Here is a 20,045-nt window from a genome sequence, read left to right as displayed (position 1 = left end):
GCCTGATTCACCACTTCTGATCTGGAGAATCTTTCTATATTCAGCAATTTCCAGAGCAAATTTCTGCATCACAAGTAAACTCACTTGAAAAACAGGACTTGGCCAAGCTGGAAGGTCATGGCACTGCTGACCCTGACACACAAAACTAAGAAAAACCAACTGGCCATGAGAAGTTGGCTGTATGTGCTTCTAGTCTTGGAAGAGGTTCACATTGTACAAGCCTAAGGTCAGCTGTTGGTCTTCTAGAAAGTCTAGCATCACATTAGGAAATGGATGTGAGGTAGGCATGTTCATTCAGGCAGGTGGATCCCTGTGAGTTCCAGGCCAGCCTGATTTACACAGAGACTTCTGGGACAGACAGGGCCATATAGTGAGAGAAACAAATGGAGGGATGGAGGTAGGGAGGGATGGGGAAAGGAGTGATGGATGGGTCTGAATGACAGACATTGCTGCATTTGTGGAGCATATAAAGAAGCAACTCTGCAAAACAGTGCTCAGGAACTGGGAGAGTCAGTGAGGATGGTTCTCCTGGGATTTTATCCATGCAACACAAAGCCTGGGAAGTTAGCAGCTCTCACTGTAGTCTACCCTTTCCCTCCAGTGCCAACTGTGTTCTCTACAGCAGGCTGAGCATGTGGGAACTAGTGCTCAAGCATGGTCAACATCAGCTGTGATTCCAGGATAGTGTTTTTGTACTTTGATGGCCTTTGAATTGCAGTTTTACCTTTTCATTATTCTCAGGAATTTTAAGTGATCTTTTTCCTCCCAGTAATACCTAATCTGTGAACTAAGTCCTGTACCAGGCAAGAAAGTGATCACACCGATGTCAGTGTCAAGAGCACACTTAAGTGTCATCACATACAGTTTGCTCTCTGAACTTCATTTTTCAGGAAGTCTGTGTAAAAAATGAAATAAGCACTGTACCACACTACTGACCAGCATGTTTTCCTTTGAATTTTTAACATTTTCTCTAATTCTCATTACCTGGACCTTTCAACAGAGGTGGGAAGGCTCAGAGAACATATCTTGGATTCACTGAGAGAATGAAGGCCTTCCATAATTTCTTCTGTAAATAGCAGAACTGGGAGAGTAGTTAGTTCTTCAATACTTCATCAACAATAGAAAATACAAGACATGCTTGCAGAATTTCTGTTACTATTGCAGAAATTGCTAAAATTAAATTGGTAGTAAAGTGGAATGGAGATTAACTTGAAACTCCTAGTTCCAGCACTTTATTTATACAAGCCTTGATTTGTTTCTGGACACTGCCATTGTCTTAGTCAGGGTTTCTATTCCTGCACAAAACATCATGACCAAGATGCAAGTTGGGGAGGAAATGGTGTATTCAGCCTACACTTCCAAATTGCTGTTCATCACCCAAGGAGGTCAGGACAGGAACTCAAGCAGGTCAGGATGCAGGAGCTGATGCAGAGGCCATGGAGGTATTTTTCTTACTGGCTTGCTTCCCCTGGCTTGCAGAGCTTGCTTTCTTATAGAACCCAAAACTACAAGCCCATGGATAGTACCACCCAAAAATGGTACCTCCCCACTTGATCACTAATTGAGAAAATGCCTTACAGCTGGATCTCATGGAGGCATTTCCTCAACTGAAGCTCCTTTCTCAGTGATAACTCCAGCTTTTGTCAAGTTGACACACAAAAGGAGCCAGTACAATTGACCCTTTGTCAACTTGACACACAAAGACATCAATATTAAGCCTCAACCCTTACTTTCTTATTCATCCACAAGACCTAATAACTCTAAATAACCTACAGTCTTTGCAAATTCCTACATATTAAAATTTCAATCCCTTTAAGATATCCAGTCTCTTAAAATTCAATGTCTTTTTACAAAGCAAAGTCTCTTAAGTGTGGGCTCCACTAAAATACTTTCTTCCTTCATGCTGGAAAAATATCAGGGCACAGTCACAATCAGAAGCAAAATCAAACTCCAACCATCCAATGTCTTGGATCCACTCACGAACTTCAGGTCTGATACCAAGGGCTTGGGTCACTTCTCCAGCCCTGGCCTTTGGAGCACACACCTTGTCTTCTAGGCTCCAGCTGCCTCTACTCCACTGCTGCTGCTGTTCTTGGTGGTCACCACATGGTACTGGCATCTCAAGACATTACTGTCTGCCACCACAACTGGGCTTCACAAATAGTCTCTCATAGACTCCCTTTATGGTGACAAGCCTTGACTCCTCTGCATGACTCCTTCATGTTTTCAAAACCAGGACCACCTGGGTGAGTCTTACACCTTACCATGTCCAGCCACTGCACGAGGTACAACCTTGGCTATCTCTGAAACACAGCTTCTTTGTGCTCTCAAAAAAACACTTCCCAGAAAATTTCACCTCAATGACCCTGGTCTCTTCTTAATCATGACTAATTTCTTAGCTCTAGTTAAACAGCATCAATAGTCCCAGTAATGCAGTTTTCACCTTAGTATCTTTAGTTCTGGTATCTTGTTAATCACAGCTGATTCTTCAGCCCTAGCTAGCACAACCCACAGAATCTTCACAACCAAAATAGCAATGGCCTTGATAAGATTCCTTAATCTTCCCTCTGAAATTTCACAAGCCAGGCCTCCATCTTCTGCTTTCTCAGCTTGGTTTCTTAGAGAACCCAGGACTACCATACCATGGATGGCACCACCCACAATGGGCTCAGCCCTCCACTCTTGATCACTAATTGAGAAAAGTTATTACAGCTGGATCTCATGGAGGCATTAACTCAAGGGAGGCTCCTTTTTCTGTGATAACTGCATCTGGTGTCAAGTTGACTAACAAAACTGGCCAGTACAGGCCTCCTAGGTGAACTTCAAACACATCCTGAAATGAATTGGAAAGGATTATCCAAACTGAAATAGGTACCTTGAACACAAGGAGTCAAATGACTAGTTCACAGCCTGAATTCCTAGAACTTCCATCGAATGGAGTCTGGGTGTTAGGAAGGTTATTTAACTCAGAAATGTTTATTGTATTTACTTTGTTTGCAACTTGTCATGTGTAGAGAGCTGCTCCCCAGAAGATGGCGCCTGGCAGGCAGCCAGGCAAAAGCTTGTACCTGTAAACACAAGCCTTATTAGGAATACATAAACAATATGCCGCTTTCGATAGTAGAGTGTCCATAGTATTATGCCACGTGGCAGAGAATTGTTGGCTGGCCTTAAGGGGATATAAGCCAGACGCTGAAGGGGAAGGTGTGCTATTTCTGTATCAAAAGCTTGAATTAAACTGCTTGAGGAAGAACTCAGGAGTTTCGTTTACTTTCTGCTGGTCAGAGAGGAGTAACAGCAACAGTAATGGGTGTGTGTACTTCAGGACTCTGAAGTACAATATATGCTTACATGTAAATGACTGTATGTTATCCTGTTTAATGAAGTTTTAAAGTAAACAAACCAAGGTGGGAATCAGGAGACCCTTATGATCATGGACCTGACTCAAAGCACCAAATTCAGCATCCCTTTCCCTTCCCAACTCAGGTGTACAGGAAGGGCTTTCCTGCTCAGCAGGAGACTTCAGCACTGAGACTTCTTGTGGAAATTCATCCATCAAGAACACAGAGGAACTAGGGAGGAGGGTTTACCCACTGGGCAGGACTGTTACGGGCAAGTGAATTCAGGGATTCAAGCTGCTGCCCCTTTAAATGATGGTTCTGGCCCTGCCAGTTGATTTTGTTCTGAAAAAGTATTCTAGAGAAAACCAGCCAGGACCCCCAAGGATACACCAAAAAAAAAAAAAAAAAAACATAAAAAACAAATAAAAAGAAAAGAAAATTTACCTACATATAGAACCCAGGTATGCACATCTCATCTGAGCCACCACAGTTCTTGGATTTCTGATCCTCTTCTAAGTCAGGCATCTCTGAACTGTCAAACCCCAGAGACTGCTGCTGTAGAGGGATTAGCCATGCCTACATCCTATCTAACAACTTTGCTAAACTGTTTCACTACTATGGATGTGGAACTCAGGGATGTCCTAGAGTGGGACAATAGGATCAGCTGTCTCAGGTGCTGCCTTACACTGTGTCCAATTCCTTCACTAATCTGCCCATCCCAGAGACTTTCCTCTAAAGTCTATTAAGTAAGGGATTTAGTTCCTTGTTCTGAGAGTTGCTGCTTGTATTCACCTTCTGTCTGCACACAGACACCACCCCACACCCTTGCAAGTGCTTCGAATATTAATATTAAATGTGTTCACATTTTGAGGCATACTTAAAAGCTCTATGCTGGCCTTTTCTTTGTTTCCCTTTTGGAAAAATCCTTTATTTTAGGAAGATATTTAAACTATAAACACTAGATTTTCATCTGAAACTAATTTTAATCCATCTTACCCAAAAATATTTTACACACACACACAGAGAGAAAGAGAGAGAGAGAGAGAGAGAAGAGAGAGAGAGACAGAAAGAGAGAGACACAGAGAGAGAGAGAGAGAGACAGACAGAGAGAAACAGAGGTTGCACCACCTTCCTTCCTTCTTTCCTTCCTTTTTAATTAGGATCTCTCTTTGTAGCCCAGGGTGTCCTGAAAGTCATTATGTAGATCATGCTGGATTCTGAACTCCAGAGTACTTAGGTCAAATCATGTACCTCCACACTCACTCAGACTGATTAACGTTTTTATTCTAATGTCTGCTTTGTTTTGTTCCTTTAGAGAAATTCTTGACAGCATGTATCTGAAATAAGCAGAGAGTAGCATTGTTTCTTGCATACAGGTAGTCCCAAGAAGGCCCAAATTTAGTCTTTCAAATGACTCTAAAATTACAAACTGAACATTCTCTAGAGTCTGAATGTTACAGTATGCAGGGATGAAAAGAAAGTTTAACATAGAGATATTTGATAAACATCTATTATCATATCCTGTATTTTATAGCTTTGATTTTAAAACTCATATATTTTAAAACTATCTATGTGTTGTGGGAGATCATTAACTCTCTTTGGGATCAAGAGATGCCAGGCACATGTTTGATACACAGACACACATGCATGCAACAGGGCAGTATGCATTCAATAAACAAATAAGTCAGATAAAAACACTCTTACAGGGCCTGCGAGAGAAGCTCAGGAGTTAGAGTACAGATAACTTTTGCAGAGGATGCAGGATTAGTTCCCATCACACACACGGTGACTCCCACATGTCAGGGACTCTGAAGCATTCTTGTGGGCTCTGTGGGCCTCATGCACACACATATGAGCCCACATGTGTGCAGAACAAACACTCGTATGTATACAATAAGAACAAATGGGTCTCTTTAAATATAAAACATCCTTGAATTAAAAATAATAGTAAAGCATATGTTTAGGATAATATTTCCTCTAATGAAATGATTTTAATACACTCATGGTTTATTTTTTAAGGACAAGGATTTTTAGGATATCAAATTAAAATATATATATAAAGTTTCATGTAATAACCTCTCATAAAAGAAAAGTTCCAGAAACAATGGAAACTTTCCAAAAAATATGAAAATGTCACATTCTTCTACCTAACTTCTCTTGCGAGGTGGTTTACTTCTTTATGTTGTGCTTACAGTATTTCCAGGTTTCATGAAACTTGTTTCATGGGTCCTCGAGTACAATTGATAAGATTTCACAGTGTCAAACTACTTAGAATCTTTTTTATTGTCTCATTTAATTTATTCTGTTCATTTTTTATTTTTCAGTGTTTTGCTTTATTCAGGGGTCATTCCTAATTCCCCTGTCTCCCACATGAGCTGTGCAGGAGAAGATGTGTCATAAAGCAAATCAAAGCTGGATTGTTTCCTGTAGCATTGGGATGTCCCAAGATCTACAGTGTTCCTGAGTATGATGACTGAGGGAGAAAGGTGCTCTGAACTCACTCAGGAGTAGAGAGGTATGGGAGGGTCAGCAAGTGAGAGTGCAGACACATGTGCAGTAACAGATCCTAAGGGACACTGATGACCTCATATGGAGAATTAGAATTCTCATGGCAATGTCCTCCATTCAAGCAGAGTCAAAGACTCTTTGAGGAAAGAAGGAGGCTGAGAGCAGAGCTGCAGCAGGCCATTCAGAAAGGGCATCTTGAAGAGAACTCCTGGCTCTAGAGGAAGTAAGGTGAGCTCAGTGGACAGCCAATGACCTCATGTGAAATCCTCTCACAGAAGCATCTCTGGGCTGCAAAATCAATGGTCTGCTTCCTGTCACAGAACTCAAGAAAGAACTTTGAGCAATGTGACTATCCTGTTTCTGTCTCATGCTGTTATGCCTTCTGTCTGTGATGCTGGAATCTCTCCCCTGAAATTCAAACTGTCTTAGAGCTTTGAAAGCCTGGACCAACTTCTTAACCACTCCGGGGCGCCCTCTACTGTGAGGTCGCCTGCTTGCAGCTCGGGGCTGAGAACCATTTATTCTTTTGGTCAGACTCATTCATTGGTCAGGCTCCCATTTAGCAACCAACATTGTGGACAAGAAAGCTAAGGACTAACTGTGGACTTCCCCAGGATCGCAAAGCTGGCCCACAACCGTGGGTGTGTGAATGAGAAACCGCCAGTTAGCGTCTTCTGGCCTATTACACACTGGACAAGGGCACGCCAGGGCCATAGCCAAGGAGCAACTGCAGAAAGGAAGACACAGGAGAGAAAGACACCTCAGAGAGCAGAGCTTTAGCGTCCTAGACCGTGCTGTTCTGGAAAAAAACTCTTCACAACAAAAGGAATGCAGCTTCAACCGAGATTCCCACAGACACTAATTTTGTAGACCTCCAGAGGTGGGCTGCATTGAGTGTGGCTCATGCCTTGGTACACTTGCAAGGTCAAAAGCATGCCTTTACCAATGATAGCTGGGCAATGCATTCAACAATGGAAAGAAACTGGACGAATTTTCAGCGTTTAGAAACAACAAAGAGCAGAGAGGACATGAAAGGAATCCAAACTGCCGGGTCTCCATCGACCCCCTGCATACTCTCACCTGGGCGCCAGGCATCTCTGTGTTTAGGAGTGCAGTGTGAGTTCCAATAGAATCTAACTGCAGCCTGCCTGGCAGAATCTGATCCTGTGGACAAAACAAAAACACTGAGAAACAAAATCACTTAGGGGTCTGGAAATGACCATCAGATTTCAACCCCGTGGCGGCTGACAGCCAAAAAGAACTTGGCTCTGAGGAAAAGTCCCACTTATTAGTGCCCTGAGAATCCATAGGATGGGCACTGAACATTGGAATTGGTCTCTGGGCGAAGAGCAGCTCCACAGCGCCCTCTACTGTGAAGAAGTGGCCCGCCAAGCTGGGAGGCAGAGCTGCTGGTCTAGGAAGACTTTGAGCTTCTAGCTCCTTCAATGACCTGGCTCCAGCAGTGGCCCCTACAAGTGTGGACAAGTGGACAGGAAAACTAACTATGGATTTGGCAAGGATTGCACAACTCGCCTAAAACTCAGCATGTGCGTGTAAGTCAACCGGGGTCGTCCTGTGTTTCCACTGTTGGTCAAGTGTACACTTAGAATTTGGCCACAAGGCAACAGGGGAAAGGGCAACTAGATGGAAAAGACAATCTGAGACAAAATCGCATTGGTGCCCTGGTCCGCGCCATCTGGAAAACCTTAGGCGAACAGAAAGAAAAGCAGTTGTAATGGAGAATTGTGTTTGCACAGTGACTTCCGGGGGGGACGCTGGGGTGTCTCACGTCTTGGCACGATGGCTAGGCTGAAAAGGTCATTTACCTATGGAAGAAAGCATGAAACCTGCTTTTAGAAAGGTCCAGATGCAGAGGACCAGAAAAGAAACGGAAACCGGGGCACTCACAAGGCATCTTGCATATGCTTGCACCAGGGCTCCAGGCATTTCAGTCAGCATTTAGGCGCACACCTTCCCTACATGAGCAAAATCCCACCACTGCCTGCTTGACCAAGTCCAGTCCTGTCAGCAAAACTAATGTACAGAGAAACAAAATCACTTATGAAATTTTAAATCACCTTCAGGCTTCAGCTTGGTCCTGCTGACAGCCTAGGGGAACTTGGCTTGGGGCATAAGTCAGAGCTACTACAGAAGGGGTCCAGAGTGTGAGCCCTGAAGAGCCCACCAACTGCAGCTCCAGAGCCACAGCGCCCCCAGCAGTGAACAAGTCCAGGGCTGAGGCTCCAAAGCAGAACTGAGGGTCTGTCAATGGAGACTTTTGGCTTCTTGCCAGGACTCCTTCCTTGGCTCTGGCACCTGCTTTGCCCTCCAACCAACAAAACTGCATGTCCTACATGACAATGGTTCATTGCCTGGGCACCAGATAACTCAAATAAAATAAAGACCCTACTATGAGTTACATCAGATTGGCTCCTGTGTGTTATTTTTGGAGATTACTAACATCTCTGGCAGGACAGTTCTCTTCTTGCTCCTCATCTCCTTGGTGTGTGGTTTCTGTTTTATATACTCTAAACAACAACTTTTCCCTTTTTCACGTCTTCTTTTTTGTGGATTTGTAAACACAAGGTTTCAGCCTAATATGCTTGCATCCCCCAACCCCTTTCTGGATTATGAACACCACCCACAGAATGAGTGCAGAAGGCTCACATGATCTATCCCAGAGAACACACAGCTGAGGTGTGCCTGGACCTAGAGCAGGAGAGCCAGTTTTTAGTTCTCAGGTGTGAGGAAGCTGTCTTGGGATTCTGTACCAGTGGCTCCTGGCCTCCTCCAGAACTGCCATGAGCAGATCTTGACCAATGGCTTTCAGCCCTTGATATCTCTGACTTAGAAGACCTCTGGTTTGACAGTTCCTCATGAAACTGCTTTCCAGTCTTACTGTCTGCTTTTCTGTAAATATCATTCTAGTCCATGGCAGCATGGAGCCCAACTATCCCAGCAAACCTCTGATAGCCTCTGTCCAGACACAAGAGACTAGAGGATAGAAATATCATGTGCATTCATCTAAAGGACAGGAAATAAAACACAAGACAGGGAGAGGGGTTGGGAGAGTGGGCAGGTGGAGAGGAGATTCCCTGTCCTGAAGCTTCATCTCTACACTTAGCTGTTTTCTCCTAACCATTTCTCTGCTGGGAATACAGGATTAGCATCTGCTCAGGACCAGCTGACCAAAGGACTATCAACAGGATTTCCTAGCCCGACTTGGTGACACATGTCTTTTATCTCAGCAGCAGGGAGGCAGGGGCAGGGAGATCTTTGACTTGGTGGACAGCTTGGTCTACAAACTGGATTTTACAAGAGCCACGTTTACAGAGAGAAACATCCTCTATTGTTTGCTGTCAAGTATGTTGATTCAATCATGAGCTAGCAAAATTCAAAAATGGAGAACACACCTGCAAGGGACTTTGGCTAAATTTGTGGACAGTAATCCCTGTCTATGAGGTAGGAAGGCTTGTCTTTAATGAAGGTCCCTTTGAGCTTGAAAGACACAGGTCTTCTTGATCTGGATCTGCAGCAAGAAAGACACATATCTGTGTTATTGTGATTTTTGTTTTTGATATGAGCCAGGGTTTATCTATAATACCCATGGCTGTCCTGAAACTCACTTTATAGACCAGGCTGTCTTCAAACTCAGAGATATCCACCTGCCTGATTCACTCCCATAGGGCTGGGATTAAAGGTGTGAGACACCACAGGAACAGACACCTTTACTTTGGGCCACACCTTCAGAAAGAGGCCTATATAAGAACACAGAGGAAGAAAGTTTTCACTCAGTCAGCTTGCTCTCTCCTAGCTAGCAAATCTATCCCTTCACTGACACTAGAGCCTACTTCTCTGTGATTCCATTTTCTACTGGAGACCAGCTGAGACATCCAGCCTCAGGGACTGAGAACTTCTGGATTCCTGAACTTTGCTTCCTATCCATCTGGTGTGGAATAAGCTCAACTGCAGCCTGTAAGTCATTCTAATAAATCCCCTTTCAGGAAAGAAAGGGAGAGTGAGAGATCATTATATTTGATCTTTACTCTCTATACAGGCACCCCAAATAGATTTGCTGGCCCATTAGCATTTTCCCCATTGCCTGTCTAATCTGTCCCCTATAATGTTTAACTCTAGACAGTTGCTTCCAGAGTGATAGCATCTACTTTAAGAAGCTTCACTCCTTTTTTGTTTGCTGGTTTAGATTTTTGAGACTAGGTATTCCTGTGTAGCCCTAACTGTCCTAGAACTAGTTCTGACAACCAGGCTGGCCTTGAGCTCAGAGATCCAGCTGCCTCTGCTTCTGTGTCTGATATGCTTTTTTCCCTAAGGATCTTGAAAGAAAGGCTTTTGTCACTATTGGGCAGAATCTTGCCTCCTCAGTCAAGGCAAATAGATGCTAGAATTGTGAGTTTAAAACCCAGCTTCCCACAGTATAATGGTTGTGAGGGGACAAAATTCAGGCTATAAGTAATTAAGTGGAGGCTTCTGAATTACAAGGTCAAGGACTTGTCCTCAGCCTTCCATGGATAAACCCAAGAAGGTGATGCAGTTTTGTCCCATTTCTGTCAAGGATGCACCAGATTCTGAAGACCATGCACTGAAATGTGCACCTGTCTTGCCAGCCCTGAGTACAAGAGGTTCCAAGTCTGAGCCATGTTGTTTCTGTGGAGAGTCAGTTCATTGCTCTGAGGATGGTTTATTTGTTGATTAGATCTATATTCTTTTTGTGTATTTAAAAGCTTGGACTACCTGAGACACTACCACAGATTGAATTGTGCCATTAAGAAAGGGTTTTTGTTGTTGTTTTTCAAGTTTGTTATTTAGTTTGTCTAAGGCTGAGGCCTCATGAGCTCCCCCTCTTCCAGGTCTGCATGTGTATTGGTGTTCTCCTTGTTCAGTCTCCACGTTGGCAGCCACATTGCTGAGACTGCAGTGCTGTAGCAAAATGTGAATTTATATTAGAAGGAACTGCTGTAATGTAGGGTAGAGCTTTTTGTTGTTTTGTTTTATTTTGTTTCATAAATGACTGACTCTATTCAAAAACTCACTTTTTATAGAACAGCTCAGGTTTTTGTCTGTTAGGCGCCATAAGAACCTGGCCCCAAGATGGCAATGGTCACCCGAGGGCCGAGTGATAAACAAGTCCTTATTAGGTATGAAGGCTGTGCTTCAAGGTGGCCTGATCTTACACAAGCGTCCTGAGCCTATGGAGAGATGATATGTGGCATGAGTTCATGGGCTCCTGGCAGGGTTTATAAGCTGCGTCTGGGAAGGGCTAGCAGGCTCGCCATCTTGACTGCCAACTGCTAAGCATCCTGAGTAAACTGCTGTGAGAAGGAACAGGTTGTTCCCCATCTTAATTCCTGCTGGTCAGGGTTGGCGCGGCACATTTGTCTAAAACTTGGATTTTTCCTTTACTTAAAGGATTGACTCTGCATTAAGTAGGTTGATATTTTACTCAAATGATGAGCAGTTTTTTTTATACAAGTTGAGTATTTATTTATGGACTTAATAATGACTCCGGAAATTAGTGATTGACAACCATGTTAATAAAGTGGCCAGATAAAGAACAGTCTTGTGCTTCTGAAAAATCTATGATAACCTAGCTCAGAGGCACATAAAAATTAAATGCACAACCCCAAATTGACAACAAAGTTAGATAATGATCAGGGAAACCTCGAAATGTTCATAATCATAATTTTGTCCGATTTAAAGGTATATCTTTCTTGTTAATTTATGTCACTTTATTTTGGTGACTACATCTGCACCATGGTCAAGGCCAAGGAAATGTCAAATGTGTGGACACATTGGAGGGTGGGGTAGAGGGCTGAGAACTGTCTGGGCAAAACAAAATTGAGTCAGAATAGGGTAGCTAGACCTTAGATATTTCAGACTGCATTAAATAGATTGACTTTTTTTTCTTTTGGTTTTTCGAGACAGAGTTTCTCTGTATAGCCCTGGCTGTCCTGGAACTCACTCTGTAGACCAGACTGGCCTTGAACTCAGACATCTCCCTGCCTCTGCCTCCCAAGTGCTGGGATTAAAGGCATGTGCCACCATAAACTGACTGACTTTTCATGAGCATGACTGCTTGGTTCTTACAGATTCAACATTTATATACAGAACAAACTCTTAATTTGAAAGGCTGATGATATGAAAAATTTAGCCTTTCTGAGAGGATCAACTTCTAATTTCAATCATGAAGGCAAAGTAAATGCAGGCTGAATTTATACTGTGTTGTTTCAAGTTGTTCCCTTAAATTACAAGTTTAACTTCACACATTAGCACATTAAAGTCCAGAGAACACTAGTTTTCTTCAGACCCTGGTTGTGTCCATTTTCCAGATCAGCATAGTTTCCCAGTAGACACCATCAACAGTGGAAAGCAAATGTCTTAAGGCCAGATATTGCATCCTAGAGCAGGGACAAGCATATCTTGAAAATGGAATTGTGCATCTGAACAAAGGAGCCTACCTGAGACCATGCTTGCAGGTGCAAACTAGGCTGGAGGAGATCATGGAGCCTGGAGTGCACTAGATCATTTAAAGACTTCTCTGAATGGAGCATCCTATTGTGTGTTCTGATAAGGTCTTTGTAACCTACCCATAGCCTACTTTCAAGTCCTAAGTTCTGTTCACCTTTTGGAACATAGTTAAAAGCTCTGTGTTGTCCTTTTCTTTGTTTCTCTTTTGGAAAAAATCTTTTATTTTATGAATACATTTGTACTATAAACATTAGGTTGTCATCTAAAAGTACTTTTAACTTATTTTCCCCAAAATATTTTAACACACACACACACACACACACACAACACACAGAGAGAGAGAGAGAGGAGAGAGAGAGAGAGAGAAAGACAGACAGACAGACAGACAGACAGAGACAGAGAGACAGAGACAGAGAGAGAAACAGAGATTGCACCACCTTTCTTTTTTCCTTCTTTCCTTCCTTTTTAATTAGGATCTCTCTTTGTAGCCCAGGGTGTCCTGAAAGTCATTATGTAGATCATGCTGGATTCTGAACTCCAGAGTACTTAGGTCAAATCATGTACCACCACACTCACTCAGACTGATTAACGTTTCTATTCTAATGTCTGCTTTGTTTTCTTCCTTTAGAGAAATTATTGACAGCATCATCCCTGCAGCCCAGCTCCCTGCTGCTAGCTGCTGACATTACCAAGGCCCCACCTCCCCAGGGCCCCAAGCCCTGGGCTGGGACTGCCCAGGGCAGTCAGTTGCAGTGGCAGAGAGCTCAGCAGAGAGCCAGCTGACCAGCACAGGGACCATGCCTAGGAAGAAGCCCTTCAGTGTGAAGCAGAAGAAGAAGCAGCTGCAGGACAAGCGGGAGCGGAAGCGAGGGCTCCAAGATGGGCTTTGCTCCAGTTCCAAGAGCAGCAGCGGGGTCCGGGAGCGGCAGGAGGAGCGGACCCGCAAGGCTGATGGGGAATCTGTGACCCATCATATCCGCAGGCTCAACCAGCAACCTTCCCAGGGACTGGGGCCCAGAGGCTATGACCCCAACCGATACCGCCTGCATTTTGAACGGGACAGTCCAGAGGAGGTGGAGAGGAGAAAGAGAGCAGCCAGAGAGCAAGTGTTGCAGCCTGTCAATGCTGAAGTGCTGGAGTTGGATATTCGGGAAGTGTATCAGCCTGGCTCAGTCCTGGACTTTCCCAGGCGGCCTCCTTGGAGCTATGACATGTCCAAGGAACAACTAATGAGCCAAGAGGAGCGGAGCTTCCAGGAATACCTTCGGAAGATACATGGGGCATACACTTCGGAGAAACTCAGCTACTTTGAACACAATCTGGAGACATGGAGGCAGCTGTGGAGGGTGTTAGAGATGTCTGACATCGTCTTGCTCATTACTGACATCCGACATCCGGTGGTGAACTTCCCACCAGCACTTTATGAGTATGTAACTGGAGAACTAGGGCTGGCCCTGGTGCTGGTCTTGAACAAGGTGGACCTGGCCCCGCCAGCTCTTGTGGTTGCCTGGAAGCATTATTTCCACCAGCACTACCCCCAGCTCCACATCGTCCTGTTCACCTCTTTCCCCCGGGACACTCGAACCCCACAGGAGCCTGGTAGTGTCTTGAAGAAGAAGCGGAGACCAGGGAGAGGATGGACTCGCGCACTGGGGCCAGAGCAGTTGCTGAAAGCCTGTGAAGCCATCACTATGGGAAAAGTGGACTTGAGCAGCTGGCGAGAGAAGATTGCTAGGGACCTGGCTGGGGAGTCCTGGGGTAATGTCTCTGGTGAGAAAGAGGAGGAGGAAGACCAGCCAACAGTACTGGTAGAGCAGCAGACTGACTCAGCAATGGAGCCCACGGGCCCCTCCAGAGAGCGCTACAAGGATGGGGTGGTGACCATTGGCTGTGTAGGTTTCCCCAATGTGGGGAAGTCCTCACTGATCAATGGGCTAGTGGGGCGGAAGGTGGTGAGTGTCTCCAGAACGCCAGGCCACACCCGGTATTTTCAGACCTATTTTCTCACCCCCTCTGTGAAGCTCTGTGACTGTCCAGGCCTTATCTTCCCCTCTCTGCTGCCCAGGCAGCTGCAGGTTCTGGCTGGAATCTACCCTATTGCCCAGATCCAGGAGCCCTACACTTCTGTGGGCTACCTGGCTTCCAGAATCCCTGTGCAGGCCCTGCTGCACCTGCGCCACCCAGAGGCAGAGGACCCTTCAGCTGAGCACCCCTGGTGTGCCTGGGACATCTGCGAAGCTTGGGCAGAGAAATGTGGTTATAAAACAGCCAAGGCAGCTCGAAATGATGTGTACAGAGCAGCCAACAGCCTCCTTCGCCTGGCAGTGGATGGCCACCTCAGCCTGTGTTTCCACCCTCCTGGCTACAGGGAACAGAGAGGTACCTGGGAGTCTCATGCAGAGATGGCAGAGCAGGTGCTTTCACAGGGCAAGGTGGGGGGATCAGGTGATGAAGAGGAGGAGGAAGATGAGGAGGAGGAGGAACTGATCAGCTCCTGTGAGAAAGAAGGAGAGGAGGATCAGGATGCAGATGCAGAGGGCGAAGGAGATGAGGACAACCCAACTTCAGATCCTGGGTCCTGCCTAGCAGCTGAAACCCAAGCTGAGACTGAGTGACATAGGAGCCCTGGTCTGCTCCATCCCTAAAACCTTGGTGAACAGAAATAAAAGTAGTTGTATTGTAATGGAGATTTGTGTTTACACTGAGGCTTGGGGGGGGGGGGGTGAATCATGTCTCAAATCTTGCCACAGTGGCTGGGCTCAAAATGTCATTTACCTATGGAAGAAAACAGGAAATCTGCTTTAAGGAAGGTCCAGAGGCAGAGAGGACCAGAAAAGAAACCAAAACTGCATCACCTATCTGCCTGGCATCTTCCACATCCTTGCACCAGGGATCCAGGCATTTCAGTCAGCATTTAGGGACACACCTTCCCTACCCCAGGTCTGTGCAAAATCCCACCACTGCCTGCTTGACCAAGTCCAGTCCTTTCAGCAAAGCGAATGTACAGAGAAACAAAATCACTTATGAAGTTTTAAAATCACCATCACACTTCAGCTTGGTCCTGCTGACAGCCTAGAGGAACTTGGCTTGGGGAATAAGTCAGAGCTACTACAGAAGGGGTCCAGAGTGTGAGCCCTGAAGAGCCCACCAACTGCAGCTCCAGAGCCACAGCGCCCCCAGCAGTGAACAAGTCCAGGGCTGAGGCTCCAAAGCAGAACTGAGGGTCTGTCAATGGAGACTTTTGGCTTCTTGCCAGGACTCCTTCCTTGGCTCTGGCACCTGCTTTGCCCTCCAACCAACAAAACTGCATGTCCTACATGACAGTGGTTCATTGCCTGGGCACCAGATAACTCAAATAAAATAAAGACCCTACTATGAGTTACATCAGATTGGCTCCTGTGTGTTATTTTTGGAGATTACTAACATCTCTGGCAGGACAGTTCTCTTCTTGCTCCTCTTCTCCTTGGTGTGTGGTTTCTGTTTTATATACTCTAAACAACAACTTTTCCCTTTTTCACGTCTTTTTTGTGGATTTGTAAACACAAGGTTTCAGCATAATATGCTTGCATCCCCCAACCCCTTTCAGGATTATGAACACCACCCACAGAATGAGTGCAGAAGGCTCACATGATCTATCCCAGAGAACACACAGCTGAGGTGTACCTGGACCTAGAGCAGGAGAGCTGGATTTTAGTTCTCGTGTGTGAAGAAGCTGTCTTGGGATTCTGTACCAGTGGCTCCTGGCCTCCTCCAGAACTGCCATAAGCAGATCTTGACCAATGGCTTTCAGCCCTTGATATCTCTGACTTAGAAGACCTCTGGTTTGACAGTTCCTCATGAAACTGCTTTCCAGTCTTACTGTCTGCTTTTCTGTAAATATCATTCCAGTCCATGGCAGCATGGAGCCCAACTATACCAGCAAACCTCTCCTAGACTCTGCTCAGACACAAGAGACTAGAGGATGGAAATATCATGTGCATTCATCAAAGGACAGGAAATAAAACACAAGACAGGGAGAGGAGTTGGGAGAGTGGGCAGGTGGAGAGGAGATTCCCTGTCCTGAAGCTTCATCTCTACACTTAGCTGTTTTCTCCTAACCATTTCTCTGCTGGGAATACAGGATCAGCATCTGCTCAGGACCAGCTGACCAAAGGACTATCAACAGTATTTCCTAGCCCGACTTGGTGACACGTGACTTTTATCTCAGCAGCAGGGAGGCAGGGGCAGGGAGATCTTTGACTTGGTGGACAGCTTGGTCTACAAACTGGATTTTACAAGAGCCACGTTTACAGAGAGAAACATCCTCCGTAATGACTATTGTTTGCTGTCAAGTATGTTGATTCAATCATGAGCTAGCAAAATACAAAAATGGAGAACACACCTGCAAGGGACTTTGGCTAAATTTGTAGACAGTAATACCTGTCTATGAGGTAGGAAGGCTTGTCTTTAATGAAGGTCCCTTTGAGCTTGAAAGACACAGGTCTTCTTGATCTGGATCTGCAGCAAGAAAGACACATATCTGTGTTATTGTGATTTTTGTTTTTGATATGAGCCAGGGTTTATCTATAATACCCATGGCTGTCCTGAAACTCACTTTATAGACCAGGCTGTCTTCAAACTCAGAGATATCCACCTGCCTGATTCACTCCCATAGGGCTGGGATTAAAGGTGTGAGACACCACAGGAACACACACCTTTACTTTGGGCCACACCTTCAGAAAGAGGCCTATATAAGAACACAGAGGAAGAAAGTTTTCACTCAGTCGGCTTGCTCTCTCCTAGCTAGCAAATCTATCCCTTCACTGACACTAGAGCCTACTTCTCTGTGATTCCATTTTCTACTGGAGACTAGCTGAGACATCCAGCCTCAGGGACTGAGAACTTCTGGATTCCTGGACTTTGCTTCCTATCCATCTGGTGTGGAATAAGCTCAACTGCAGCCTGTAAGTCATTCTAATAAATCCCCTTTCAGGAAAGAAAGGGAGAGTGAGAGATCATTATATTTGATCTTTACTCTCTATACAGGCATCCCAAATAGATTTGCTGGCCCATTAGCATTTTCCCCATTGCCTGTCTAATCAGTCCCCTATAATGTTTACCTCTAGACAATTGCTTCCAGAGTGATAGCAACTACTTTGAGAAGCTTCATTCCTTTTGGTTTAGATTTTTGAGACTAGGTATTCCTGTGTAGCCCTAGCTGTCCTGAATCTAGTTCTGACAACCAGGCTGGCCTTGAGCTCAGAGATCCAGCTGCCTCTGCTTCTGTGTCTAATATGCTTTTTTTCCCTAAGGATCTTGAAAGAAAGGCTTTTGTCACTATTGGGCAGAATCTTGCCTCCTCAGTCAAGGCAAATAGATGCTAGAATTGTAGGTTTAAAACCCAGCTTCCCACAGTATAATGGTTGTGAGGGGACACAATTCAGGCTATAATTAACTAAGTGGAGGCTTCTGATAAAGTAATGTTTGGGAGGGTTCAAGAAGTATAGAGTATAATTAACTAACTGGAGACTTCTCTGAATCACAAGGTCAAGGACTTGCCTTCAGCCTTCCATGGATAAATCCAAGAAGATGATGCAGTTCTGTCCTAGTTCTGTCAAGGATGCACCATATTTTGAAGACCATGCACTGAAATGTGCATGTGTATTGCCAGCAATGAGTACAAGATATACCAAGTCTGAGCCAGCTTGTTTCTGTGGAGAGTCAGGTCACTGCTCTGAGGATGGTTTATTTGTTGATTGGGATCTATATTCCTTTTGTGTATTTGAGAGCTTGGACTACCTGAGACACTACCGCAGATTGACTTGTGCCAAGAAGAGGGGCACAGATGTCTTCCAGAATGAGAGTCAGAGGGAGCCGCAAGTGTCCCCAGGAGATGTGGAAAATGACAACTGCAAAAATACAGAGGAGCCAGACCAACCCTCACCAAGCTTGCTCAGGAAGAAAAAGCTGAACCTTGAGACCTGTGTTGGTGGAGACTGCCCTGACCAGGATCCTGCTTCTGACAGTCCCAGATGTCAAGGGTGCTGGGCATGGCTTCAAGGGGCTTTTGGCCAGAAGAAGAAGAGAAAACATAATCTAGAATCTCTTTGGAGTCCCAGAGCCCAGAAGCCTGCTAAGGCTTGCAATTAGAGAATCTTCTCTCAGCTCCTGCTGTTACAGAAAGGGCACAGACAATTGCAGTTGTGTCTTTGCAGCCATCTGTTTTGTTTGTTTATTTGCTTGTTTGCTTGTTTACAGCTTTCTTAATAAAAGTGTTAAACTGATGAAAATTTGTGTTCTTCTTTAAATGGTTCAAGGGAAAGATGAAGGGTGGAGTGGACACAGATGAGGATACTCTTCTATTTCTTCTGTTGGTTTCAGGACTAACTGGTGGGTTGTTTTAAAGGAAGTTCTCAGGGGATGTTAGGCATCTTGGTTCTCTTGTTTACTGGGCCATAAGATAACCAGCTAACAGGGAGCAACCTTGAGAGCTTTGAGAAACCCTTTTGCTGAATCAACATGGATGACAACTGATCTTCCCCCATGGTTTCCCTCCAAATTAATCTAGGGGTCACCTACAACCTCCAATTTACCCTTCTTCCTTCTGTGTAGAATAGACTAGTCCTGGATTCAGATTTCCTTGTTTTGCCTGTCCATTATGGAGATTAGAGGCCTGTGTCACCACTTCTGATCTGGAGAATCTTTCTATATTCAGCAATTTCCAGAGCAAATTTCTGCATCACAAGTGAACTCACTGAAGAAACAGGACTTGGCCAAGCTGGAAAGTCATGGCACTGCTGACCCTGACACAGAAAATCAAGAAAAACCAACTGGCCATGAGAAGTTGGCTTTTATGTGCTTTCAGTCTTGGAAGAGCTTCACATTGTACAAGTCTTAGATCAGCTGTTGGTCTCTAGAAAGTCTAGCATCTCCGTAGGAAATGGATGTGAGGTAGGCACGTTCACTCAGGCAGGTGGATCTATGTGAGTTCCAGGCCAGCCTGATTTACAGAGACTTCTGGGACAGACAGGGCCATATAGTGAGAGAAACAAATGGAGGGATGGAGGTAGGGAGGGACAGGGAAAGGAGTGATGGTTAGGTCTGAATGACAAGCCTTGATGCATTTCTAGAATATATAAGGAAGCAGCTCTGTAAAACAGTGCTCAGAACCTGGGAGTCAGTGAGGATGGTTCTCCTGGGATTTTATCCCTGCAACACAAAGCCTGGGAAGTTAGCAGGTCTCACTGTAGTCTACCCTTTCCCTCCAGTGCCAACTGAGTTCTCTACAGCAGGCTGAGCATGTGGGAACTAGTGCTCAAGCATGGTCAACAGCAGCTGTGATTCCAAGACAGTGTTTTCATACTTTGATGGACTGTGGATTGCAGTTTTACCTTTTTATTATTCTCAGGAATTGTAAGTGATCTTTTTCCTCTCATTAATACCTAATCTGTGAACTAAGTCCTGTACCAGGCTAGAAAGTGATCACACCGATGTCAGTGTCAAGAGAACACTTAAATGTCATCACATACAGTTTGCTCTCTGAACTTCATTTTTCAGGAAGTCTGTGTAAGAAATGAAATAAGCACTGTACCACACTACTGACCAGCCTGTTTTCCTTTGAATTTTTAACATTTTCTCTAATTCTCATTACCTGGACCTTTCAACAGAGTTCGGAAGGCTCAGAGATCATATCTTGGATTCACTGAGAGAATGAAGGCCTTCCATAATTTC

General features: G+C 44.8%; 1 protein-coding gene across 1 annotated transcript; it reads left to right on the top strand.

The window, feature by feature from the left end:
- The first annotated feature begins 13,132 nt into the window (after positions 1 to 13,132).
- On the top strand, positions 13,133 to 14,688 carry LOC117723800 (guanine nucleotide-binding protein-like 1). Its single transcript, XM_076916385.1, has 2 exons — positions 13,133 to 14,287; positions 14,401 to 14,688. The coding sequence occupies exons 1-2, from the start codon at positions 13,133 to 13,135 to the stop codon at positions 14,539 to 14,541; spliced, it is 1,296 nt and encodes a 431-aa protein (XP_076772500.1). The 3' UTR covers positions 14,542 to 14,688.
- The last annotated feature ends 5,357 nt before the right edge of the window (positions 14,689 to 20,045 follow it).

Source organism: Arvicanthis niloticus, chromosome 19 (assembly GCF_011762505.2).
Source record: "Arvicanthis niloticus isolate mArvNil1 chromosome 19, mArvNil1.pat.X, whole genome shotgun sequence".
NCBI lineage: Eukaryota > Metazoa > Chordata > Mammalia > Rodentia > Muridae > Arvicanthis > Arvicanthis niloticus.
Note: the sequence above shows the minus strand (reverse complement) of the source record. Positions and strands in the feature narration are given on the sequence as shown.